Source organism: Mirounga leonina, unplaced genomic scaffold (genome assembly GCF_011800145.1).
Source record: "Mirounga leonina isolate KUSES-001 unplaced genomic scaffold, KU_Mleo_1.0 Mir_53, whole genome shotgun sequence".
Lineage (NCBI taxonomy): Eukaryota > Metazoa > Chordata > Mammalia > Carnivora > Phocidae > Mirounga > Mirounga leonina.
In genome coordinates this window covers 30018389-30043677 of record NW_023270807.1, presented here as the reverse complement: position 1 = coordinate 30043677, position 25289 = coordinate 30018389, and the positions used below count along the sequence as shown (strand labels likewise).

Sequence of the window (25289 nt, the reverse complement as noted above, 5' to 3'; positions counted from 1 at the left end):
CCTCATTTCAGAAAATGACATTACCATCAGCCAAATGTGCTCACTCAACCTTAATGAAGAATAACATCATCTCTCATCTGGATTACTGCAGCAGGCTTGACAGGTTCCAGTCCTGCTACACTATAGTCTGTTCTCCATAGAACACCATATGACCCTCTTTAATTATAATGAATCACATCATTCTTTACCATTAATGGCTTCCCACTGCATTTAGAATAAAATTCAAACTCTTAGCAAAGGTCTTTAACACATAGAATTATTTTTTCCCTACCTAGTTCTCCAACTTCATCTCATGACATTCTCCTCTTGCTCACTACCTCTAGCCACTAGATCATCTTTCACTTCCTTAAAGACTTCAAAATTTTTCCAAATGCTCTTCCCTCAAATGGAATGTATTCTTATTCTCTGACATACTCATTCTCTTCACTCTTTGAATGTCTAGATCCAACTCATTTTTCAGGTCACAGCTTTAAATGTCATTTCCTCATAGAGACCTCTCTGACTTTCTTATCTAAAGCAGTCCCTAAACTTTATTTCCTATGTTGGTACTTTGTTAATTTCCTTCAGCATATCACAATATGCTTATGCATATCACAATACATATCTTTTCTTGTCTACTGTATTTGTATTTGTGTTTGTCACATTCAAGTTCTATCTTTAGGTCCCTGCATTCTATTGGACATAAAGGTCAGTAGATACTTGTAGAATAAGTTAATGGGTAGTTGAACGGATAGGTGAATGAATGAATAATAGAGTATACTTCCTTTTGTATTTTTTTCCTTTGACATTAGCCTAATTCTCTATTAAGTATATTTTATTAAATCATCCTATGAATAAGTTTCAAGTCAGTGGATTTCAACTGCTAAAACTAACCCTAACATTTTGTCTCCAAGTCACACTAAATCTGTAATCTGGGAGAATCCTAAAATTCTCTTGCGTTTTTATAGATATAATCAATAACATATTGTCAGTTTAAAAAAGGAAGTAAAGTATAACCTGAAAAGCATTTCATTATATATCTATATAGTGGACTCCCTCAAAATTCTCTAGGAAACACTATTATATGTGTTTAAGGGTTTTTTCTTTTTTTATAGTACAATTGAAATTTATTGGTTTAGTATAGTAATTCCTTTAAGGCTGATGCTTTTGCCACTAAAACTAGAAAAATCCATATAAATTGCAAAAACTATACTCCTTAGAGCATCAGATAGCTATGGATGAGATAAACTAAATTTCTGAAAAAGGAGATCCTTTCTAAGGTAACCAACAATTTTAGTCACGGCGGGGGGGTTGCTAAATCTGGGCAAGAAGTAAGGGGCAGGTGTAACCCTGGAAGAGGACCTCTAGTGAAGAAAAAGAAACTAATGTTTTTCAGTTGCCCAGGGCTAGAAAAATGTATTGGAAATTTGAGGATTCCTAAAAATCTTACTGGAATTTTTCTTCATGAGACATTTGCTAAGTTTTTGAAATGTGTAGGAAGCTGAGAAGTTAAGATGAAAACTTCTAAAATGCAGAGTATAATTTTCTCCATCCTTGTAAGTATGCATTTGGAAACAAATTTGAAGTTGCTTGGAAAGAAAGCTGGAACACTGAGCTGGTACCTCTTGAAGGACAGAACTGAATCTTCTACAGTTTCTCAGGGCTGATGGGATAGGCAAACATAGGCTCTTCATCCAAAGCCTTTAAGACACACAGTGGAGGAAGGACTAAGCAGAGATAGTCTTACTAAAACTGCAAATCACCTCAACCCAGGTCAAATCTCAATTGCACTGAAGTATTAGCTCCTCACTGTATCTGAGTAACAAAGAAAAGGGGTAATGCTTTTGGTGGACATTGACATTGTCTAAAAACCCTACATGTATTTTACACAATGTCTGGCATTTAATAAAAATTAGTAGATATGCTAGATGATGTGACTGATAAAATAAGCCCATTCACAGATTATCCAGATATTAGACTTCACTTTGATAAGTAATTTAAAATGACTGTGGTTAAATTATTAAAGACAATAGAGAAGAAAAAAGGACAAAATACTTTGTCCATTCTTTGATGGAGATTTCTAAAAGAGTTGAAGTCTTAAAAAATAAGACAAAACAAACAAACAAAAACCATTAAAAATGTATATACTAGAACAGAAATTAGTGAACTATAGCTTGTGGGCCAAATGCAGCCCATTGCCTGTTTTTGTATAAAATTTTACTAGAACACCATCATGTTTACTTATTGTTTATGGCTGTTATTGTTCTACAACAGCAGAGTTGAATTGTTAGAACAGAGACCATATGGGATGTAAAGTCTAAAATATTCACTATCTTCTTCTTGAAATATACTGTGAACTTTGAAATATGAATTGCGTAGAACATCAAGATTTAGTTAACATCTTCCTTCCCACCCGCCTTTTTTTTCCCATCAGCTCCTTCAAGGTAGATAGCATTCAATAAATGTGAGTTATTGTCATTTGCTGAACACTCAGTGAACTCATAATTTTATTCAGGACCACATGTTAAATACTTTGGAATTGTGAGGTTGAACTCAGATCCTAAAACTTCAACATGTGATCCTGAATAAAAGAGGTTTCTGTCCATTTTAAAGGAAATAATGTTCTTCAGCTTTTCTTTGGCATTGTTGAGTTTTGCAATGATTATCTGAGCTCTGGGAGTGAGCGTGCTGACAAACTTGAAATTTGGCAACAAGAAAAAAAGGAAGTCCAGTGCCATGTCATGAGTACTTAAAACAAAGGTGTCTACATTCTTCCATGAGAGGACCGTGTAATTAGATATACATGTATATGAATGCTCAATTAATGTTGTAATTAGTAATAATAATAGCTCACATTTATTAAATGTGTACTATGGTAACAATTCCATTTAATTGGCCTTGGGTGACCTCACCATTGGTGTTTTTAAGAATTCCCATGCTATTATAATGTTCACCCAGGATTAAAAACTTCTGATTTAGCTTCTTTTCCCTGCTTTCACCATCACCCACTGTGTTCCAACCATATTGTATTATAAAAAAACTGGCAGAACAAGTAATTCCTGCATCTCAGACTCACTTACCTCCACTTAATTAATGAATATTTGAAAACAAAAATCATCTGCTAGTTCTCCTGGTTGGCTGGACCATGTATTGGGTTTTTTGTTTCTTAACTACTCATTAAAAAAACAAGATTTGCATATTTTTTGGCTCAATAAATATCTGTTGTAAGCAAAAACTATGGCGGCTATTGTCCTTCTTTCCTCTAAATAAGCTGCAGTAATAAAATGTATTATCTTCCTGGAATCACTATATTGTACTTTTATAACTAATATGACACTGTATGTTAACTACACTGGAATTAAAATAAAAGAAAAGAAAAAAGAAAAAAAATTATTCTCCTCTCTCTCCTCTTTTAGGCAGTGTGCTGAGTATTTATGCAATGAGGTATTGGCCAAAAACTGTAACATGGGATGAGTTTTGTTGCAATGGAACAAAATTCACTGGAAGGTAGGGAATATGTAGAAGAAAATAAAGCACATCTATTCTCTGTCTCTCTTTGTCTTTGTCCCTCTGGGTCTCTTTCCTTCTGTGTCTCTCCCTCTTCCCTCAAGCCTCCCCTAAAGGAAGATATCTTTATCTTTATCTCTCTATCCTAACAAACCACCCATATAAGTAGAGGAAAACAGAAATAAAGTCCTCAAGCTAGGATTCAAGCTCTTTGACATCCCGTCCCACAAAGTCAACCTTTTGATGACCAGATAGACTACTGCTCCTACTTCCATATTTATTTGTTTGTTAAATGAAGGTCTGAAAAATAGAAACAGGTTTTAAGGGACAATGACTTCATATGGAAGGACTTGTACTAGAGCAATGTCTTTGACCTCTCTCAATCCCCCATCTCTCACTCCTCTCCAGGGAAGGAGGAATGACATATGCCTGATGAATTTAGGAAAAGGCATTGGTACTCTTGTTCAACTTTTGCTTTAGAACTCTCTCCATGCAGAGAGTATATATCCTGCTAGTTCTATGCAATCTGTCATTTCAAGCGTAGGGGTGTGTGTGTGTGTGTGTGTGTGTGTGTGTGTGTGTGTATGTATATATAAGCATGTATTTATATATGTGTAAAAGAGTGGGAGGGAGAGAATCAGAGAGAGAGAGAGAGAGGAGAGATGGAGGTAGGAAGAGGCTGTCTGTGGTTGCCCAGGTATACCAGACACAGGGGGATTTGTTTATTTAATCCAAGGAAAGACTGCCCCACTTTGTCCACAATTTTCATCCTTCTTCTTCAAAGATCTTTATGAGTAACAAGAAATAGTTTTTTCAATTTGTCTGATTCCTGTGCCTGTTTCTCGATGGGTTCTAAAATTACTTCTACTTTATTTGGTATAAAATTCAGAAAAATATCACAGAATTTGAAAAGGAGTATTAGCATATGAGAAAATATGAAATTTTCAAGAATCTTATTACACTTTATTCTTCTACCCTCAATGTTTTAAAATTGTGTGCATTTGTGACTTGTCTTTTTTATGAATAACAGCTGGATCATGTTTAATTTTATATCTTATAAGGTTTCAAACAACTTCATGATTATTACCTTATTGAAATTCCTCTGCAATGGCCAAATAATTTCATAAAATAATGTCATCAATCACTCCACATTTCTAGATATTTTTGGGCTAGAAAATTGCACATGAGGGATAATACTTATTAATTTCACCTGGTTAAAATTCATGAACACTAAGTCTGGTGTATCACCTGAGAACCCTCCAGCTGCCAGTATGCTCCTACTGATTAGAAAAGTGGCAGAGTCATTCTTTATAAGCATCTATGGAATATTTAGTATATGCTTAGCAGTGTGTTAGTCACTAGATAAATAAAGATTAAAAAAAAAACTCAACATGGTTTCTGTCCTTAAAGAATTCAAACTAAAGGTTTAGTGTAACGGATTAGTGATTTTATGTATTAAACTGATTAACCACCCCATCTGTCTACCTCAATTGGGTTATAATTATGAGAGTTCACAGAATATACTCAACTAATGTTTTAACTGATGATGAATGTCATTTCAAACTTAGTTTATGACTATAATTTTGTAAAAAGGGTATTTAAAGTAGTGTAATCTATGTGTATATGTACATATATTGTACATGTGTATATGTACATGTAAAAGTTGGAAAACACAGCTCTACCTATTTAAAATAATTCTCTGCAGTAGGTAAAAATTAATATTTAATGAGCTTTATGATTATAGAGGTGGCAAAAAATGAAATCCTTCAAAGTAAACAGAACAATTAAATTGTGAAATAGTAAATTTTACTAAAGGAGAATTTGTGGGTATCAGAACTGTTCTTTATTGCAAGCGCTATCTAGTTTTGCTACTCAAAGCATGAGAAGCAACAGAAGTAAGAGTATGAAGGGAATTTGGTTTCATTTCCATCTCCAATGGACTTGTTAGAATACACATGACTAAGTCGATGTATTAGGTAAGCATTATTTAAGGCATAGATTGGTCCTATACTTCCCTAAATATGTAAAGGAGACATGATCCATAGGCAAGTACTAGATTGTGTGTATGTGTGCATGTGTAAGTGTGTGTATATTTCTGCATGTGTGTATATAAATATAATTCATGTGTGAAAATATATATGATATCAATCTTATATATATATCCATCTATCCACTTACTTATCTACCTATCTACTCCTCCATCTGTATTTATTTATATTTTTCCGCCTTTACAGTTCACATTAATAATATGTTGAGTTCTAAAATTTTACTCTTTTTGAGATAATATCTTAACTTGTATTTTCTGTACATGTAGATATTAATACTTCATGGTTACAAAGTTCTTTTATAATTTAAGCATTTCACATATATAGTATGTCATCTGCTCTTCCCTAAAATCTCCAGAGACATTAAAATGATGCTACCAACTTCAAATAAACCAAGACTTGAGATCACATGACTTTTCTGAAAAACACACCACCTGAATCTGCCCTCATTACCAGGATCTAGGGCAGATGATTTCAAATCAAAAGTTCAGGAGGTTGCATGGCCTCTAGAAAAGACATTAAGCTTTGGAGCAATTGTACCTGGACACAACTTCCATTCTTTGCCTCACAAAACTGGATTGCTCCTCTGTAGATTTTCAGATTCTTTGTATGCAAACCAATGCAGGGATATCCACCTTGCTTCTTGTAAGCATTGGAGTTGGTTTGTCAAAGTACCCAGGTGAATGTCTAGTACTTTGTAGGAGCTGAATACACCAAGACTGCTTTTTATTCTACAATACCATGCATCTGATTCATGCATGCCAGTCAACAAAGGCATATACACATTGGCTGTCAAATTATTGATTGAATGATTTCTATGGAATTCACAATTTGAGATCAATTCTTCTATTTCACAGAGTGTTTCTGTTTCTGTCCATTATCAGATGACCTGCACTCACAGAATGCAAACTCATTTAAATATTACTATATAAAACACTGAATTTAGATAGTAAAAAATTTCTGGAAAGAAATGATATTATGTATTAATAAATTCATAAGGTTTGATTTATGATTTACTTAATACATGCAATTATTCCCATTCATTACTGTGGATTAACAAGAATCGAATATGGACATTATTAAGATTAAGTAAGCAAAGTCGAATGTCTACAATTAGGGAAAAATTAAATTCATTAAAATTAAATTCATTAGGAAATTTTTGGTTAATCTTAATTCTGAAATATACTGGTCTGAGTATTGACAGTTATTAATAAAAGAAATTTGCATTTCATAGTCTTATATTTTATATTATGAAACAAAGCTATATATTATATTCTGTGTATATATATAAATGTATTTTAATTTTGACAGAAATAAGGTTCAGTGAAGCCAAATATCATCAATTACCAACATACACATAAATATATGTTATTAAATGTAGTATTTGTGGGTAACCAGCATATATTGACATGCATGTGAGTATTTCTGTGTGACACACATTATATCTATGTATCTGTGCATATATATATATGTATATATTAATAACAGGAATAAGGCTCTGAGTAGTCAAATAATCATCAGGTCAACTACTATTACTGATTTGATAAGTAAACATATTAGCATTTGGTTTTCAGATTTTCTTAATATGATATTTTTTGTTTTCTTGATAATCAAATATATTTACTTCATCAATATGGGTTATTATTATATGAGTTAAATCTCCATCCACAAGCAAGAATCTTCTTTAGGTTTTTTTTTTTTTTTTTTTTAAGAATTATACGTATTTGTGAGTGACAGTAAAAAATTAAAAGAAAACATAAACGCAACAAAAGTTAAAGTTTTTTAACTAAACATCATCCCTGTCAAGGTTAAACTTTCCAGCTGGCTCATGAATATATTTGTTATAAACTCCACAATGTTTACTCAATGTTTATTCATTGATGGAGTTCCTCCCAATTGTCAGGATGAAATGACAACAGTCTCCAATAATGACAATGGCTTGCACTTGTAAAATACCAAGCAAAATTTATTTGTGCTCAAAATATTCACACATCATATTTTGTGAACAATTCAATGATGTGTGGGAACAGAGGGGCTATTTTTGAAAAATTTGGCCCCCTTAATCTTTTGCAAGTAATTAATTTTCTCTGGTGCAGTAACACTTTCATTTTTTCAATGTCTTAATGTCAAAATGCAGTGAGAAATTTGATACCTATGTGACACGGCTTATCATTTCTGAAGTACTAAAATGTTAAAGAATATAATTTAAAACGTATGGTATTTTGAAGTAAGTCTTATATACTATTTAATGCAGATTTGTGCTAATCATGATATATAGTGTAACGCCTATAGATAAAACTGAGTAACAAATTTTGCTCAGGCCTTGTCCCCATTAGACAAGGGATTCTTTCATTTTAATAGCAGAAACCGTAAAAACCCAAACCCTAGGAACTGAGCGGTTTAGCACTGACTTATAAAAATTAGCTTTCTGTCACATCACTTCTTCCTTCAGGCATTTTCTCAGAGATTCTGGCTGATTTGATTATAAAGCAGAAGGTTAAATTCTCACACAGTGATCATTAGGAAAAAATAAACAGAGCAAGTACTAAAGCTGGCTTTGCACCTACTGAATGCTGCAAGTGTCTGTACTCATTTGATATGCATCTTGCAAAGCTCGGCTGTTCCCAGAAGGCCACTCCATGAAGACTGAGAGAGCAGCGTCTGTTAGTGGTGCCTGTGCGTCACAAAGAACAGAGAGAAGCTTTATAACAGATGCTGGAAGGCATCACATAACTGGGAGGCAGGCTAAGGAACTGGGTTTGTACATTTTCCTGCCTCAAAAGACATGCATATGAAAATACTACGTTGATGATTTTTATAGTGCATGTGAATCACACCGAGAAACCATGGCATTAGCAGGAATCTCTAGGTCTCTTCGTTGGCTCCATCTATGAAGCACTTTACTAAAATTGCTTTATTAATTGCTTACTGGAGAGATTTATTTATGGATATAGGATAAAGGCATGACTTCAGAAGCAAACATAGCATGCTGTTCGTGGATGGCGATCATAATTTTGTTGGGTGGGTCATCATACTTTACCTGTGGCATTCAGCGGGCACTGATTGAATGCCAGGTTGCCTGCCGGGGTCCTTTTCCACACCATCGACATCAGATAATCCTCTGGGCATATTTCATAAGGTGCTGCAATTTAAAACAGAGGGATCTGAATGCCAGCAGTGTTTGTTTTTCTAAATATTGGCAATAAAAGTCCTCAAATGCATCTATCTGCAGAGCTCTTTCATTTTCTTTAAAGTATATCGTTTACTGAGATGTTAGCGATGTCTTCATAAACCAAAAAACCACCACATTTCATTATCTATGGAATCGTCACAAAAATGTTCTTTCTTTTGAAAGTGCTTACTATGGAGACTTTTTTAAGAAGTCATTTGAATTTGCTTATAAACTGAGCATTACATTCAAGCCTATAAATCAAAAATCTTTCCAATATTCATGTTTTGAAATATTGTGCGATAAAATGATTTCCAATAAACTGAAAACCATATTTGAATTATTAACTCTAAGTGTTAAGAGGAAATAAACACAAAGGGCAAGAATATGTAACTTTTTATTCTTCATACAAGAGCAATGATGTCAATCACACGACATCATATAAAAATGAACTGATTTGATCTTTTGGCCTTTGTATTTTCAAAAACTCAATTTAATTACTGAGATGAGAAAGTTATAGGGAATTCCAAGAATAACAGAGGTATACCAGAAATATTTTAATAGGAGGCCAAAGGACTTGTGAAGTCTGTCTATACCGTGTTTTGCATTAAACCTCACACCTTTCTCCTAGAAAGAACACACCAGTCCTTTCTCTAGACACACCTACTCTTGTGCCTTTCACACAGCACTGCCACGTATATGCTCACATATTTGTGTTCCCTAGTTGCCTGGCATCTTGTTATCTTCTCATCCCAGTATCTCCCACCTAATGGTTTGGCGCACAGAAGTTGTTCAAAATTGAATAAATAAATGAATCAATATTTGATATATAAATACTTTTAATAAGTAAATAAGGACCAAAAAAATAAGTACCTAATATATATATATATATATATACATACATATATGAGTGTGACTTCCAGGGAGAGACAATATACTATTTAATCCATGATAATCATAATCTACAGATATTGATGCTACTTCAGAATTTATGAGCTCATTAGGATACATTATAATTACCAGTGGGGAAGAATACAATTTGAGAAACTACAATCTTGAAATAATATTTTCTTTATCTGGGATAGCAGGTCTGGAAGCATCTTCTCTTCGTGGGGTGGGGATCAGACAAAATGGGCAAAGTGGTTCCCAGCTGGCTAGTCTCCATGGTCAGTGTGGAAGTGGGTGGTTGCAGGTGCTTGGCTGGTGGTAACTGTGGCATCCCTTAATTTATTTTTCTGCTGTTTCTGTTCTCGTGATATTGGAGGAAGGAGTCCTGTGGAGGGGCTGTCCCTACCTTTGCATGAGTTGTACCATTTTTTTGTGATTTTTAAAAAATTTTATTATTTTATATTTTTGATTTATGGTGACTCCACCTCTATTCATCACCACCACTCCCAGGCCAGACTCAGTGTCAAATCCTGCTCTTGGTTGCTGGGAAAGGGCCAGGCCAGCCTGAGCCCTCCTGCTCCCTGTAACAGCCTGGACAGGTTGAAGGGCCCTGAAGGGCACACTTGGCTCCTGAGGGGGGAGGGGTGGTGATGACTCCCCCTAACCCCTTCCTCCTCCATTTGTTCACTTCTATACTTGGTTTTCCTCTGGTACCATCATGTAGTAAAAAGAATGTTTAGAATCTGAAATTAATAATAATAATAATAATTAATAATAATAATAATAATAATAATTCACCTCTCTGTTGCCTGTTTTCCCATATGGTAAAGGAGACTACTAATCTCTACCTCATAAGATTATTGGGGACTCATTAAATGAGTCCATGCATGTAAGACTTTTAATAAGGGCTCACTATTATTACTATTATTAATACATAGAAATTATCTAAGGAAAGCATTTAACAAAGGAAAAAGCGGGGCATGGATGATTCTGCAAAGGGCACAGGGACCAAGGAGCAAGGACCAAGAAAGAACTGTCCAAGTCCCTTGTGGAGGCCTGAGAGAGAATAGCTTTCTAGGACCCCAAAGAAAGTGGTCTCAAGGAGGAGGGAGAAGTCAGAGCATAAAGCCCCATGGAGACAGTCCAGTGAGTAATGCCTGAGATGAGCACATTAGGTTTGGCCTTTAGGAGATCACCAGTGGGGTAAGGTGACACATTTTATGAAAATGGGGCTGGTGAAGGTTGAATTGACTGCTAAACCATCCACCAAGCGAAGATTCCCTAAATTGGAAACTGTTGTCTAAGTATTTTAATGCGAACCTAGACTATTAACTCAGCATGAGGGCATTTATCTTGAATAATTGGAAGTAGCCAAGAGAATATGCAGGAAGTCAAAGCAAAGGCTACTGAGTCAGGATTTTAGAATCTAGTCCTGCAGATACCTCCAAGCTCGGTCACCTCAGATAAGCCTCTTATTTGAGGGCCTTGGTGCTCTCATCTGTAAAGAGGAAGGATGTGAAATAGGTGATCTTCAATGTCACTTTCAGTTCTAAAATGTCCACATGTTTAAACCATTCCTCTTATCTTGTCTTATCTGTCCAGGCTGTTACAGGGGGCAGGAGTGCTCAGGCTGGCCTGGCCCTTTCCTAGGGCCCAAGAGCAGGATTTGCCACTGAGTCTGACCTGGGAGTGGTGGTAATGAATAGAGGTGGAGTCACCATAAATCAAAAATATAAAATAATAAAAATTGTTTTTTTTTAAAGATTTTATTTATTTGTGAGAGAGAGAATGAGAGACAGAGAGCACGAGAGGGAGGAGGGTCAGAGGGAGAAGCAGACTCCCCGCTGAGCAGGGAGCCCGATGCGGGACTCGATCCCGGGACTCCAGGATCATGACCTGAGCCGAAGGCAGTCGCTTTTAACCGACTGAGCCACCCAGGCGCCCAAATAATAAAAATTTTTAAAAATCACAAAAAAATGGTACAACTCATGCAAAGGTAGGGACAGCCCCTCCACAGGACTCCCTCCTCCAATATCGCAAGAATAGAAACAGCAGAAAAATAGATTAAGGGATGCCGCAGTTACCACCAGCCAAGCACCTGCAACCACCCACTTCCACACTGACCACGGAGACTAGCCAGCTGGGAGCCACTTTGCCCATTTTGTCTGATCCCCAACCCACGAAGAGAAGATGCTTCCAGACCTGCTACCCAGTCCAACCTCCTGCTATATAGCCAAAGAGGCCAGGGCAGTGTCTCCTGAGAGGAGGGGTGACAGTCAGGAAGAAAAGGCAAAGCCCAGAGATGAGACTGTGAGAGGGAGGTTAGTCACTGCTAGGCAGCTAGGTGGTGCCCAGATTAAAGACTATGAAGGGGAAATAGTAGGAAGAAGGACAAGTTAGCACATGTTGGAGCCATAGTAAGAATTCGATCAGTTTGGCTTCTGCTCCCAACTCTTACTTGCTATGTTGCAGTCAAGCCTTGATACACACCCTCTACCCAGTTGTGTATTGGCAACACATATGTGTTTCTTTGGTTCAGATGTCTTTCTTGAGCTTTAGACTGGCACATCCAACTGCTGAGTGACATTTTTTACTGATTGTTTTCTCTGTTCCAAAGAAATCTCGGAGTGAATCTGCCTACACTTCAACTCCTACCATTTTTCTCCCTAATGCTGCTTGTTTCCTCTCCTTATATTCCCTAACTCTGTTAATGATACCTCTAATCTTATATCCATAACTAAACCCATCAGATTCATCTTCTATTTATCCTTCTCTTCCCTTAACTTACCATGATTCTAACTCCATTGCTTACCCAAGCATCCATCCTGTCCCATCTGAATGAGGGGAACAACCTCATTGGTTCATTCAGCATTGACCTGACACGTGCTAGGCTCTGTTCTAGGGAAAATCAATGGTGCATGAGAGCAGCGCTCTCTGCCTCATGGAGCTTTCAGTCAACCAATTAAACACACCATTATTTGAGTACAACTATGATAAGCTCTGCAATAGTTAATACAGAATGTTATTTCAATCTAAACTTTGAAGAATGGAAACAGGCTTCCTGGAGGAAGCAACACTTAACTGTGACTGACTGTGTGAAGGGCAGCAAGCGCTCTAGGCAGAGTGAACAGTATGTGCAAAGGCCTGGAAGTAGAGAAGAGGTTGGGGCCTGAGACCAGTGGAGCTGGAGGGAACAATTTTAGGAAGAGTGTGAAGTGATGGGCTGGTAGACAGGCTAACATTAGCGCCTGCAGGGCCTCGCAGGCAGCTACAGAAGGGTTAAACAAAAGATCAACATAATTCAATTTTTAATTTTAAGAAGATCGGTTTGCTTTCTATGGGTAACAGGGATGGGAGAGCAGTAGGTAGGGCAAGACAATTGAAGAGGCTAATGTAGTGCTTCAGCGCTGAAATGATGGTGGTCGGAAAGATGAAGAAAAGGTGGGCACAAGATAAATTTAGAAAGCAGTAGACTAACTGATGTGGGGAATGAAGGACTGAGGGGTTAAGGATGATGCCTGCTTTCTCAGCCAAAGAACTGGGTATAAAGTGGAGCTATTTATTCTCTCGTATCTTCTACCTTTAATCCAATTTTCATGCCATATTAACAAAGTTATCTCCCAAATGAAGTTTAATCCCATAACTTGCTGCTTAAAACCTTTCCATGGTTCTCCAGGACTGACAGGATAAAGATAACTATGCTCCCTGTGATAAATAAAGGCCCTTCTAGCAAGCTCCAAGCTAGCATTCCAGTTATGGCTCATATTTATTCTCCTATGCATCAGCCACACAGAATTAATTGTCATCCTCCAAATATTCCACCAGGTCACATTCTCCTGTGTTTCTGTAAATGTCAACCAAAACTACTTTAGAATATAAAAAAGAGGAAAATCATAATAAATGTTAAAAACTCACAAAGGACATCATGTATAGTTTATTACATAATCGAATTCCATGTAAAACAACTAGTCCATTTTTAGTAAAGACATACCAGTAATTAATCTCTTAGTACCATTACACCTAATTATTCTTTTTTTTTTGTTCCATCTACACATCAACTTCTGTTCAAAATCTCCCTCATTAACTCTTCATTTTTAATCCTTCACTTTCACTTCACTTGTTTTTTTTTTTCTGTTTTCCAATGTTTTTAAACTTAGCTCCATTGATGAATTTTGAGAAAACTGGTTGCTAGAGCATTCAATTTTTGTTTCTGATTTCATCTTGACACAAAGCAATGAAGAAGCAATTGGCAACCTAGAATTCCTCATTCCCCTGTTGTGGTTTCAGAAAGCTTTTCACACCTATTGTTATTCTGCCAAAAGTTAGCCCCCTTTCCTGCGCCCTTCCCCCACCATCGGCTGTGTGGTCAGAAACGCGGGTAATTGCAAGCGTTAACCACTAGATGGCACGGGTGGGCCAATAGGGCGAAATGTTTACCGGGCTCGCCCTGAAAATGATGAGGTTCAAAATTAAGGTGGGCAGAAGTAGTAACTGTCAGCTGGGGAATACGGGTTAGCGCTTTTTTTTTTTTTTAAAGGTACAGTACTTGGGGAAAAAAATAACATTTCTTCTTTTCCAGTAAGTACGACGTTTAGTGATAAAACTAGCTTCAGTTACAAGGCCTTTCAATCTGGCCTCTTACCTCAGCTCCCACCCTCTCCACATTCTGCCCCCCACCCCCTTCTGCTACACTGACCCCTTTGATGCTTCTCCAATCCTCCAGGAAGGCTTCTACCTCAGAGCTTGTGCACTTGCTCTTTCTTTCCAGGATATCCCTCCCTCTCCTGCCCAAATGTCTGCATGGTTTGTGTCTTCACTGCCTTTCATCTTTGCTGAAATCTTGCCTTTTCAGGGATTTCCTGACTTCTCTCAAACACTCCCACACCTTCCTCTGTTTTATTCTTCTTCAAAATGCTTGTTAACCTTCTAACTTCTGCATCTTTTTTTTTTTTTTTTAAGATTTTATTTATTTATTTGACAGAGAGAGAGAGTGCAAGGAGGGAGAGTGGCAGACAGAGGGCGAGGGTAACTTTTGCATCTTTTTTCCTAGCTTTCTTACTTTGCAGTATTATTATTATTATTAGTTTATTTATTGCCTTCTCCCGCTAGAATGTGAGCACCATGAAGACAATAATTTTTCTGTTTTGTTTCACTCCTAGAGCACATAAGTACTTAGAAATCTAGCAAATGGGGCGCCTGGGTGGCTCAGTCGTTAGGCGTCTGCCTTCGGCTCAGGTCATGATCCCAGGGTCCTGGGATTGAGTCCCACATCGGGCTCCTTGCTCGGCGGGAAGCCTGCTTCTCCCTCTCCCACTCCCCCTGCTTGTGTTCCTGCTCTCGCTGTCTCTCTCTCTGTCAAATAAATAAATAAAATCTTAAAAAAAAAAAAAAAGAAATCTAGCAAATGGTAGGTGAATGCCTATGAACACACTCATATAGTTTAAGCCAAAAATTACCAAATACTTTCAAAAGATCTATTTTTGGTACACCTAGGTGGCTCAATCAGTTAAGCATCCCCCTTTGGCTCAGGTCATGATCTTGAGGTCCTGGGATCCAGCCCCAAATAGGGCTCCCTGCTCAGCAGGGAGCCTGCTTCTCCCTCCCCCTTCTGCTCCTACCCCCTGCTTGTGCTCACTCTCTCTCTCTCTCTCAAATAAATAATCTTTTTTTTTTTAAAAAAAAGATCTATTTTTCCATTATCTCAGTACTTACGATGACAGAAAATGAGATGATTCTGCAAAGTACTGAGGACAGTGTGTATGAGTGTGTGTATATCTGTGTGTAAGTAGACCAGCAGTAGGTTAAGAATGTTCGCTTAGGAAAAGAGAGGGAGGTTAACTACTATAGTTTTCTTAAAAATTAACAAAAATGGGTTTCCAGGGTACCAGATATTGACAAAAGTTGACTTTTGTAGGGCTGTGTCTGACTTGGTAAGAGTCCATGGAACCCTGTCCAGAATTCTCCAGTGTGATCTATATATATCCAACCACAGTCCTCAATTATTAATTTCCATTTCCCTAATGACAATGTATGGCCTACCTCAACCAGACCAAAAAACAAAACAAACAGTATCACAGTAATTTTTTAAACTTAAAAAAGTCAACACACTTTGTTTTTCTCCATCAATTCATAAAGCCTTGGATTCATTGTGCTTCTTGTAGATGGAAACACAGTGCACAAATAATAAGAAAGGAAGATGATAGAGGAATCATAGATTCAAATTTGCAAATTTGCAGGGTTTTCAGCATTTTAGTAGTAATGTCAAATCCCATCTGCTTAAAATATTTCAACAAAGGTCATATGGCATTCATTGAAGATCGTATCTTTAAAAAGTTTAGTTCAGAAAATATGTGTATTTATGCTCATACCAAAAGCAAAACAGCCTAGATATTAAAATAAAAATTTATTTTCTTCCATCTTAGGTTTATGAAGCCCCCAGTAGTAGGAAACTTTCTGGGCTCTCCTCAGTGCCCCTTATGGAATTCATTCATTATACAGATACTTACTGAGCACCCATAATGTCCCAATCACCTTGTAAAATACTGCACATAAAGAAAACGAACAAAAATAGCCAGGGTCTCTCAACTTGCAAGATGGTGAGGGCGACACTAAGAGGAGAAATTTTAATACAGTGGATGTCCACTATGATCTGAGAAGTCCTGGCTGCTCTAGGAGTACTCTGGGGGAGAGTATATCAGTAGGAGATTTCCAGAAAGGATAAGCAGGAGTTGGCCAGTGAGGAAGGGAAAAGTGTGCCTTGGGAACCACATGTAGGAAGACCCAGGCAGCAAGGAGAACCTGGTATATCCAAGAAATTGGGAACATTTCAGAATGGCTAGAGTACAAAGTTGGGGATGAGTAGAGGTGGGTAATTACCGGAGGGGGAGGGGTGACATATGATAAGATAAACTACGAGTTTGAATTTAAGGGCAAGGAAAATTTGTTATAATGTGTTGAACGCTATACATGCAGTTTGGGGAATGGATTGAAGGAAAGTGAGACTGAAGGCAGGGCCTGTGACAACCTAAATGGGGTAATTAGGGAAGGGGCGTGGCATCACAGGAAGTGGAAACAGGAAGGGAAGCCAGTGGATTCAAAAATCTATCTAGGACAGAGAATGGGCTGGGCTCCAGGGCTGGATGTAGGAGGCGAGGAAGAGAGAGAAATAAAAGATGAAAGCCAGGTGTCCAGGAAGAGTGCAGTGCTGCAGCCTCAGTTAGAGCGCATGAGGAAGATACCGGTTGGGAGGGTAGACGCGGAAAATAGTTTTGAGTTTGAGGTATTTGAGCACCTCTTGGTATTATCAAAAAGGCAGTTGGTGTATGGCACTAAAGCTAAGACAAAAACATAAGCTAAAGGGAGAGATTTGTGTTAAATATTTTTTTTCCCGCTCAATGCTACCGATGTATATTTTGTAAATTAGAAAATATACAATTAGCTCACATCACTATGCTCAAAATAAAAACGTATTATTGTAGGGCAATATGAAGGACTCTTGTTTTTTGTGCCTTAGCAAAATGGAACAGCAACTCTGTTCATCAGCTGAAAGATCCCACTGTTTGCTATCACTAGGTCAAAGATATAAAAACCCATTTGTAAGATACAACTGTACTTGAAGTCACAAGTATGTAGTTAGCATGCTGTCTTAAAACAAGGTAGCAATTACCTAGTGATTAGCTGTTAATCTGTCTATTCAAACTGATATTCTGTCTCTTAAAAATAGCAAAAATTATACAGGGCTTAAATCAATTTGATGTGGAAAATTAGTTTTCACCCCTATGCTAGAATTTCAGCATTAAAGAGAAATTGGTTCTGCACTGTAGAGTTGGCATGCAGGAAAAAAAAAAAAAGAAGGAAGGAAGGAAGGAAAAAAAGAAAGAAAGAGAGAGGAAGAAAGAAAGAAAGAAAGAAAGAAAGAAAGAAAGAAAGAAAAGAAAAGAAAGAAAGAAGGAAAGAAAGAAAGAAAGAACGGAGGGAGGAGGGAGGGAGGAAGGGAAGGAAGGAAGGAAGGAAAAGGAAGGAAGGAAAAGGAGGAAAGGAAGGAAGGAAAAGGAAAGGAAGGAAGGAAGGAAAAGGAAAAAAAGGAAGGAAGGAAAAGAAGGAAGGAAGGAAAGGAAAGGAAAGGAAAGGAAAGGAAAGGAGAGGAAAGGAAAGGAAAGGAAAGGGAAGAAAAAAACCCCATACACTATGCATGACCCCAATTTCAAATTTCACTTGCTGGCAATTCATTAATTCTTATGTTTTGGGAATTCCCTGTGCTGGGGGATGCAGAGGTGAATGAGATAGATCTGGTTCCTGTGCTCACACAGCTTACAGCTCTAACTTTCAGCAGGGGAACACACTCATGTGAGGAATTCACGGTCTGCTAAGGTCTGAGGGGGAAAAGAAGGGTGCTTATCAAACGTGTTTTGTAATAGCATTCCTCACATAGAAACGGTTTTTATCAGTGTCAAGTTGGAAGAACATATAATTATAACAGCAATATGTACATATCACTGTGACTTAGGCACTCTTCCAAGTGCATTACATTTTTTAATTTATCTAATTCTCATATTAAGAATGAAGTAGATACAATTATTACTCTCTTTTTTTAAACATGAGGAAACCAAGGCATTAGAGAAATCACTCCTTGAGGAGGTGGTCGGTAGATCTACATCAATCAAATAAGCCTCTCAGTTCATTTTCTGAGAATCTTACACTATCACCAAGCATTTGCTGTAGTGGTAAACAAGGTATTTATATATTTTGCAAAAATCTGTCTCTAAGTCTCAGAGGTAGCAAACCACAAACTTTAAATTCATTAGCAGACAATGTGTTTTGCATTGCCTGTTTGAGGAGTGGATGGTGTTTATACATACACACCCTGGAAAAAATCTGATTAACTTAGTTTTAATCCTGTATTTCAACTTAGCAGACAAGGTCACTCTAGTTCCAACCTGCTAACAAGATTAATAATAATAATAATAATAATAATAATAATAATAAAAAGATAGCTAACTTTAATTGTGAGGAATAGTTCTAAGTAACTATTTACTAACTTCAAGTGAGACAAGTTTTGTATTGGGGTATGCTGCTACAGAATTGTGTTTATTTGTATTTTTATATTATCTTAGGAACTGGTGAGGATAACTGTGCTTCATCACCTTTTCCAGGTCAAGGCACATGTAGAAAATGGTAACATTCGGAGGCACACTAGGGTAACGGGCAAGACTACCCTGGGCTGGAGGCTGACGGCCACATCCTCCTGTCTTGCCAGCTACCCCGAGGCCTTCGGAATCTCTATTTGTGTATGCCTGGGACCAACCCTAGCCTGACAGGTGGCTATGCGACAGCCTCGAGAAGCTCTGGCCTGTAAGTATATGCAGGGCTGAGATTTGGGAAAATTGAGTAACTTGCTATGAAAATACATATTTTTCTTACCTCCAACATCTCAATGATTTATTTCTAAGGAAGGAAGGCTCATGCCACCAATTGTAACTACAAAATAAAAATAGTATGTGTTCTAAGAAAGTCTATTCAAATTCTACTTAGACAAACTAACAGCATTTTGAAAGAATAAAATGATTATGAAAGGTAAGGTATACTACCATAGTCATTTTGAAATTTTTATTCACATGCTTTTACACAAATTATTGTATTTTGTATCATATATTGTACTATATACAAATGCTCCAGTTACAATGTTTATGATATGGAATAAAAACATTCAAAAGAGCATGTGTCTAATGGTGTACATTCAACTAGGAGGGGATTTGGGAGTCTGAAAATAGATAACTCATCTGTAATGAGCTGGAATTCTAGCTAAGAGATATAACAACATATAATAATAAAGTATAATAGCAATATATAATAAGGGAAGCACAAAGCAAGTCTATAGGGGTTCAAAGAAGAAAGCACTCATGCAATTGTGGGAGAAATAAGAATGATTAAAGGAGGAGACAGTTTTTAATGGGTTGAGCTCCCAAGATGCTCCCATGTCAGCAGGTGAAGGTGGAGACAGGACAGGGACTCTCTGGGAGCCCAGCTGAATAACTGCAAGCAGCAGAGTAAGGACAGAATATGTGCTTCCATACCCAGGAACCAGGGATGGGATCCGTTACGTTATGTGTATATTTTATCTATAAACGAGTAGAGGGTGATGACCCTCGAAAGTTAATCAACTGATAGATGGGGATACTAGAATCCTAAGGATTCCGGTATGCACTGAATTGGGCAAGTAATGAGGAGCCATAGCATTTTTTTTTTTTCTTTTTAAGCAAGTGAATCGGTGACTAAGGTCAAGAAAAGGGGAGAATAATCAGATAAACTTGTGTGGAAGAGATTAGAAAAGGTGGTTGTTGCAGTAATTTGGGTAATGGACAAAGATGACCTGGGCTGGAATTATTTAATAACTGTAATTACCTGCGGCATTTTATAATTTCATACTTGAAATGATCCCCCGAGGCACATCTTATTATCCCCATTTTACATATGAGGACACTGAGGCCCAAAGCCAATCTTTGACTCCACATCCCAGGCTTTTAATGTCACACTGCCCCTCCCCACTAGCAGGTGGTGTCCAGGGGAAGAGAAAGCATGGCCACTGGAGAAAGACTTGATGGAAGTGGAATCCATCACTAGGAAAGGTAAGAATCAGAAATTACTTCAGATGACAAGATGGATTTGGTGATCAGACAGAAAAGTTCTTCTGCTGACACTGAGGATGATTGGCTACCCCAGCTAGAAAGCTCTATCAGGTGTTTGCAAGAGATGAGACATAAAAATGCAGATTTGTGGGTGCTGCTCACAAGTGATAGTTCCAGACAGACAGGGAGAGAGAGAGAGCACCAGGGGCAGGACCTTAGGGTCATTCACAAGTCAGGACATATAACGACTAATACTAAGGTTTAGGGTTTTGGCAAACTTTAAACCCAAAGAGCAGTTTTACTGACTGCATTAATTTTAATTGTATTAATTTAGAAATAATTAAGTGGTTCCTAAAAAATGTTTATTTTTACTATAAAAACAATGTCAGATGAAATGAAGAAATAAAAAATAGTAAAAAGTGCTGCTTAAATTTTCTGTTTCAATTTGAGAATGATCAGCATGTTGCCAAATATTTCTAAATTGGACCAGGTAGGGTAATATAAGATTACAATAAATTGCTTTTTTGGTTTCTGCCATGACAGAAGCTGTGAGAGTTTTCCCCAAGTCTCATCTGATGAGCGACCTGATAAGACAAATTATGACAATAATAATCTCCATAGAAACAGGTTTGAATAATGGATGTATAGTACTATCTGGTATACACATTCATTATTTTAGACCCCAGTGGTTCTTCCTTAATTCTGTCTATAAAGTTTAGCTGATTTGTTGCAGAACTGTGCACTGGAATAGGTAATAAAACCCATGTTTTTCAGGAGGATCAGATACTTTCTTAGATATTTATTAAGCAATAGATGATCTCTCTTGCCTATGGGGTATCTTCGAGTTCTAGTTTATTTCCCAGCTTTTTAGAATGTATCTGAGGTGGCTTGGCAAAAACAAAGAGAACATTGAGATGAAAGACGTCAATACCTAGTGCCACCTACTGTCAACACTGAACTCAGAGGTTGGTTTTAGGTGAGTGACTGGTGTGAACACTTGGGTGCGACATTGTTTGCTATGTCCAAAAATCTTCAGCGAAAACATCTGCCTTAACCTTTAGAAACTGAACAGGTAATAATGTAATTCCTTAGAGGATAAACACAGGACATTTGCTAGAAAAATAATAAAAATCCTAATGGAGTAGGGGCCTTTTAAAAGTACTATTAGTGATTACCCTTGTGGTTTGGAATGAAAAAGGTGGAACAGGTGCCAATTTGTACGTGAGTATTTCAATATAGAGTAGTATACTTTAATTTTACACTCACATATTTGGGCTCCTAATAAGGATTACGTTTAACTTTAAAATACAGTGATCCATGGGCACCTGGATGGCTCAGTTGGTTAAGCGACTGCCTTCGGCTCAGGTCATGATTCTGGAGTCCTGGGGTCGAGTCCCGCATCAGGCTCCCTGTTCGGCAGGGAGTCTGCTTCTCCCTCTAACCCTCCCCCCTTTCATGTGCTCTCTCTCTCATTCTCTCTCAAATAAATAAATAAAATCTTTAATAAAATAAAATAAAATACAGTGGTCCACACAATTTAGAAGGCTGACTTATTAACTTGTTAAACTTGTCTCTATCAAAAACAAACGTAGTGACGGTGATTAATTCAGCACTCCTCCAACTGGGAACTGAAGAAAGAATAAGTCCATGTGAGCTAAGACCTCATCCTGCTCTCTGACCCCTGCCCCCCCCCCCCCATATTATATACCTGGTTAAGTAGATAGTAGCTAATAACCTTGGAGGGTAAGAGGCAGTGAAAATGTCCTCCTGCTGAGGAAGAGAGTTGTTGGGGATGGGATGGCAGGATTACAGAAGATCTGTGTCCTGCCAGTGCACAGCTTTATAGCAAACGTGTTCCAATGATACCCAAGTTGTTTCTTCTACTCTCCATGGAACAGGAACAATAGGGATTGGAGAACTGAAAATCTGAAAATGAGTAAATCATCCCATTTTGTCCACAAAGACTAGTCAATAGCTCTGTTCTTTTTTTAAGTGACAACTATAAAGAGATCTTTTTGGGTTGAAGAACGAGTTGGCTAGGGGAGACTTGAAATGGATTGCCTGTACTAATTGATTACAGGAGCAATCCCTCAATATTTATAAAGTGGTATAACAAAATAAAATTCTGCAATCTTGTTCAGGATAGATCACAATTTTGACCAGTGTGGCTGAGGTGGAGAACTGTTTTCCACTTTTTTTGTTAATTTTATCACCTAGTATGTATGTATGTATGTACTTATTTACTCACTTATTTTTACTATAGACCAGTGTAACCCAAAGGGTAATTTGCAAAGGGTAATCTACAGTATCATCAACATCACCTGAGGGTTTGTTAGATATGCAACTCTAACAAATATCTATTTACTCAAAGGATATTATACCTTATATGCTAGGTTTGTTAGCTGGCTTTCATGATTTAAGGCAGTTTGAAAAATTATCACATAAACCTATAATTTTTTATATTTTATACATATGTGATATTATACATTGGTGGTATATTTTGTGGTATATATATATATGTGTGTATATATATATATATATATATATACACATATACATATTCGGTATTAACCTTAACATTTTCCTTTTACTCTCTTCAATAATATGATTTGAAATCTCCTGAAATCACCAAGTATATAAATAACATTTTCTAATTAAAATGAATAATTGAATGATAATTCAATATGGTAAGTCCATATTGGACCTACCGAATCAGAAGCTCTGGGGGTTTGGCTTAGGAATCTGTGTTTTAACAAGCTCTCTGGGTGATTCTTAGGTCTGCTAAAATTTGAAAGCACATGTCTGGACAATGAATAGAGGTGCTCAAAGAAGACAGGAGCTCAAAATAAGCAAGCTTTGTGATTCTTCCTACCAAAGCTAAATTAAAAGAAAATCACTCAGACCCAAATGAAATCTCTCTTGGTCTCCAAAGAAAACATAATCCCATTGGACAGCAACCTTACAGAGATAATGTGGGGAGGGGGCTTACAGTCACCATATTACAGGGCACAAATTTGAATACGAATGCAGTACAATGCTCAAGACAAGTTTGGGATTACAAACATTACTGCTGACTGCCCTTGGTATGAATACTTATGAGTTAAATATCACAAACATTGTTACGTCTCTGGTCTAAGTTGCTATTACTGTGTACATTTATGATATGGCTCTCTTATTTCCCAAGTTTCTCTCAGCACATTCAATGTGTAGGCTTCACTCACCGTTTGCAAATAGAGCAACTGTAACTCCAAAAGGACATTTTATGTATAAATTAAGTTTAACTTCTACCCATGAATGGCACAACCCAACTAGCATTATTCTTAATGACTAAAGCATAACAGATCCGAGAATTGGAGCTCTAGGAGTAGCCAGCCCCTCCCCTGGGAACACAGCAAGGAGGTTCCCGGGAAGCCTGCAAATTTACGTAGACCAATTCATCAGTAACATCTGCCTTCTGAAGGATATTAACCAGGGAAATATTGGGAAAAAAACACACAGCCTAAAAATAGTATGTTTTCACACTGTAGCAATACAAAATCAGAGAAGCTATCACCTCTCTACTACTTTAACCCTTAAAGTCTGGGGATGTACAATGAGATGGAGATCAATGAAATCATTATTTAGTGAATTTGACCAATCTAAAAATTGTCTGGAGCTACTCTATTCCTCAACTAACGGTATTTAAAATATACATATGTAATTTTTTCATCCCTCTAATTCCCTTTTCTTATGAAGGCAAAAATAACATCATATTTTTGGTAATGATGTTCTTTTTAATATGTTTACTTTATCTATTTACCAGTAAAAAAATCTTATTCTCTTTGGGAAAATATTTTTCATCTTCTATTTTTAGTAGACATCGTAACAGCTTTTGATTAAATCCAGATGATTAATCATTATTTTCATTAATTATCCAGACAAAGATGTGCGTATATTATACTTCTCCTTCCTGACAACAGAGGATCTCTTGGCAAACTTGATTAATTTGTTTTGCATCCAAATTAGTGAAGCATAAAAATAAATACTAGTAGTTTCCAGCAATCTGAAGAAAAATTAAGAATATACAGTATGAAAAATAATACTAGGAAAAAAACACATTGTTTTAAAAGAAATATTTTTTGAGGTTTTGTCAGTGACAAAAGTAGAAAAATGCCTTAGTAACAGTTGAGAAAATTTGAAAGTTTTCTCAATTTATATTGTCAATATATAAATTTGGAGCAATATAATGGTGGAAGTTAGGATTGCTTCTTATTTTGAATTCACATGGCCTCAAGAATTAACAAAACTAATTTTAGATATTTTTTAAGCTGTAAAAAAACCTTACTGACATGTCATTACTCTCAACACAAAATATTCCACCAATATATAATATCACATATGTATAAAATATAAAAAATTATAGGTTTATGTGATAATTTTTCAAACTGCCTTAAATCATGAAAGCCAGCTAACAAACCTAGCATATAAGGTATAATATCCTTTGAGTAAATAGATATGTAAAATGTTTTCCAAACAGCAGGTGGCAATCTTTGTAAATGTGATTGCAGCAACACCATTTTAACTCTATATATGCAGATGAAAGAGTTTTAAAAGATCAGTTATGAACCTTGGTATGCTCACACTAGTTTACATAACTTCAAATATTAATCATGACTACTGTCCTAATGAAACTTCTTCCTGGTTATATACATGTTTTTGTTTAAACGCTTCTTACTTCTGATGCACGACAGGAGGAATTTCATAGTACCTCTCCTGTATAGGTCTCCTCAACAAAATCCTACTTGCTGGTTCCTTCTTATTGCTCTGAATTATGTGGCCTTAAGAATTAACAAAGCTAATTTTAGATCTTTTCTAATCTCTAAAAAAATCCTACTGACATATTGTTACTCTTAGAGTCCAGTTTCTATTGATATTAGTGTTAGACTGTGAGAAGTCTTTAGAATTCTGGCTATGGAGAAATACAAAGTTTTGACTCAGGATTATCTCTTAGAATGCCTTGTTTTGTTGTTAGTGTTGTTGTTGTTGTCGTCTTCTAAATTGATGTAGTCATGTTTGGTAGAGACAGAAATCTACTGC

At 36.8% G+C, this 25289-nt stretch overlaps 1 protein-coding gene across 1 annotated transcript in view; it reads right to left on the bottom strand.

The window, feature by feature from the left end:
* ADGRB3 (adhesion G protein-coupled receptor B3) overlaps positions 1 to 25289 on the bottom strand; it is a 706366-nt gene that overhangs the window by 378181 nt on the left and 302896 nt on the right. The window contains exons 9-10 of the mRNA XM_034991475.1: positions 8572 to 8673; positions 8099 to 8205 (exon numbers count right to left, since the gene is read on the bottom strand). Of these exons, the coding sequence (XP_034847366.1) occupies positions 8099 to 8205; positions 8572 to 8673 (209 nt within the window). The remainder of the gene's footprint in view (positions 1 to 8098; positions 8206 to 8571; positions 8674 to 25289) is intronic.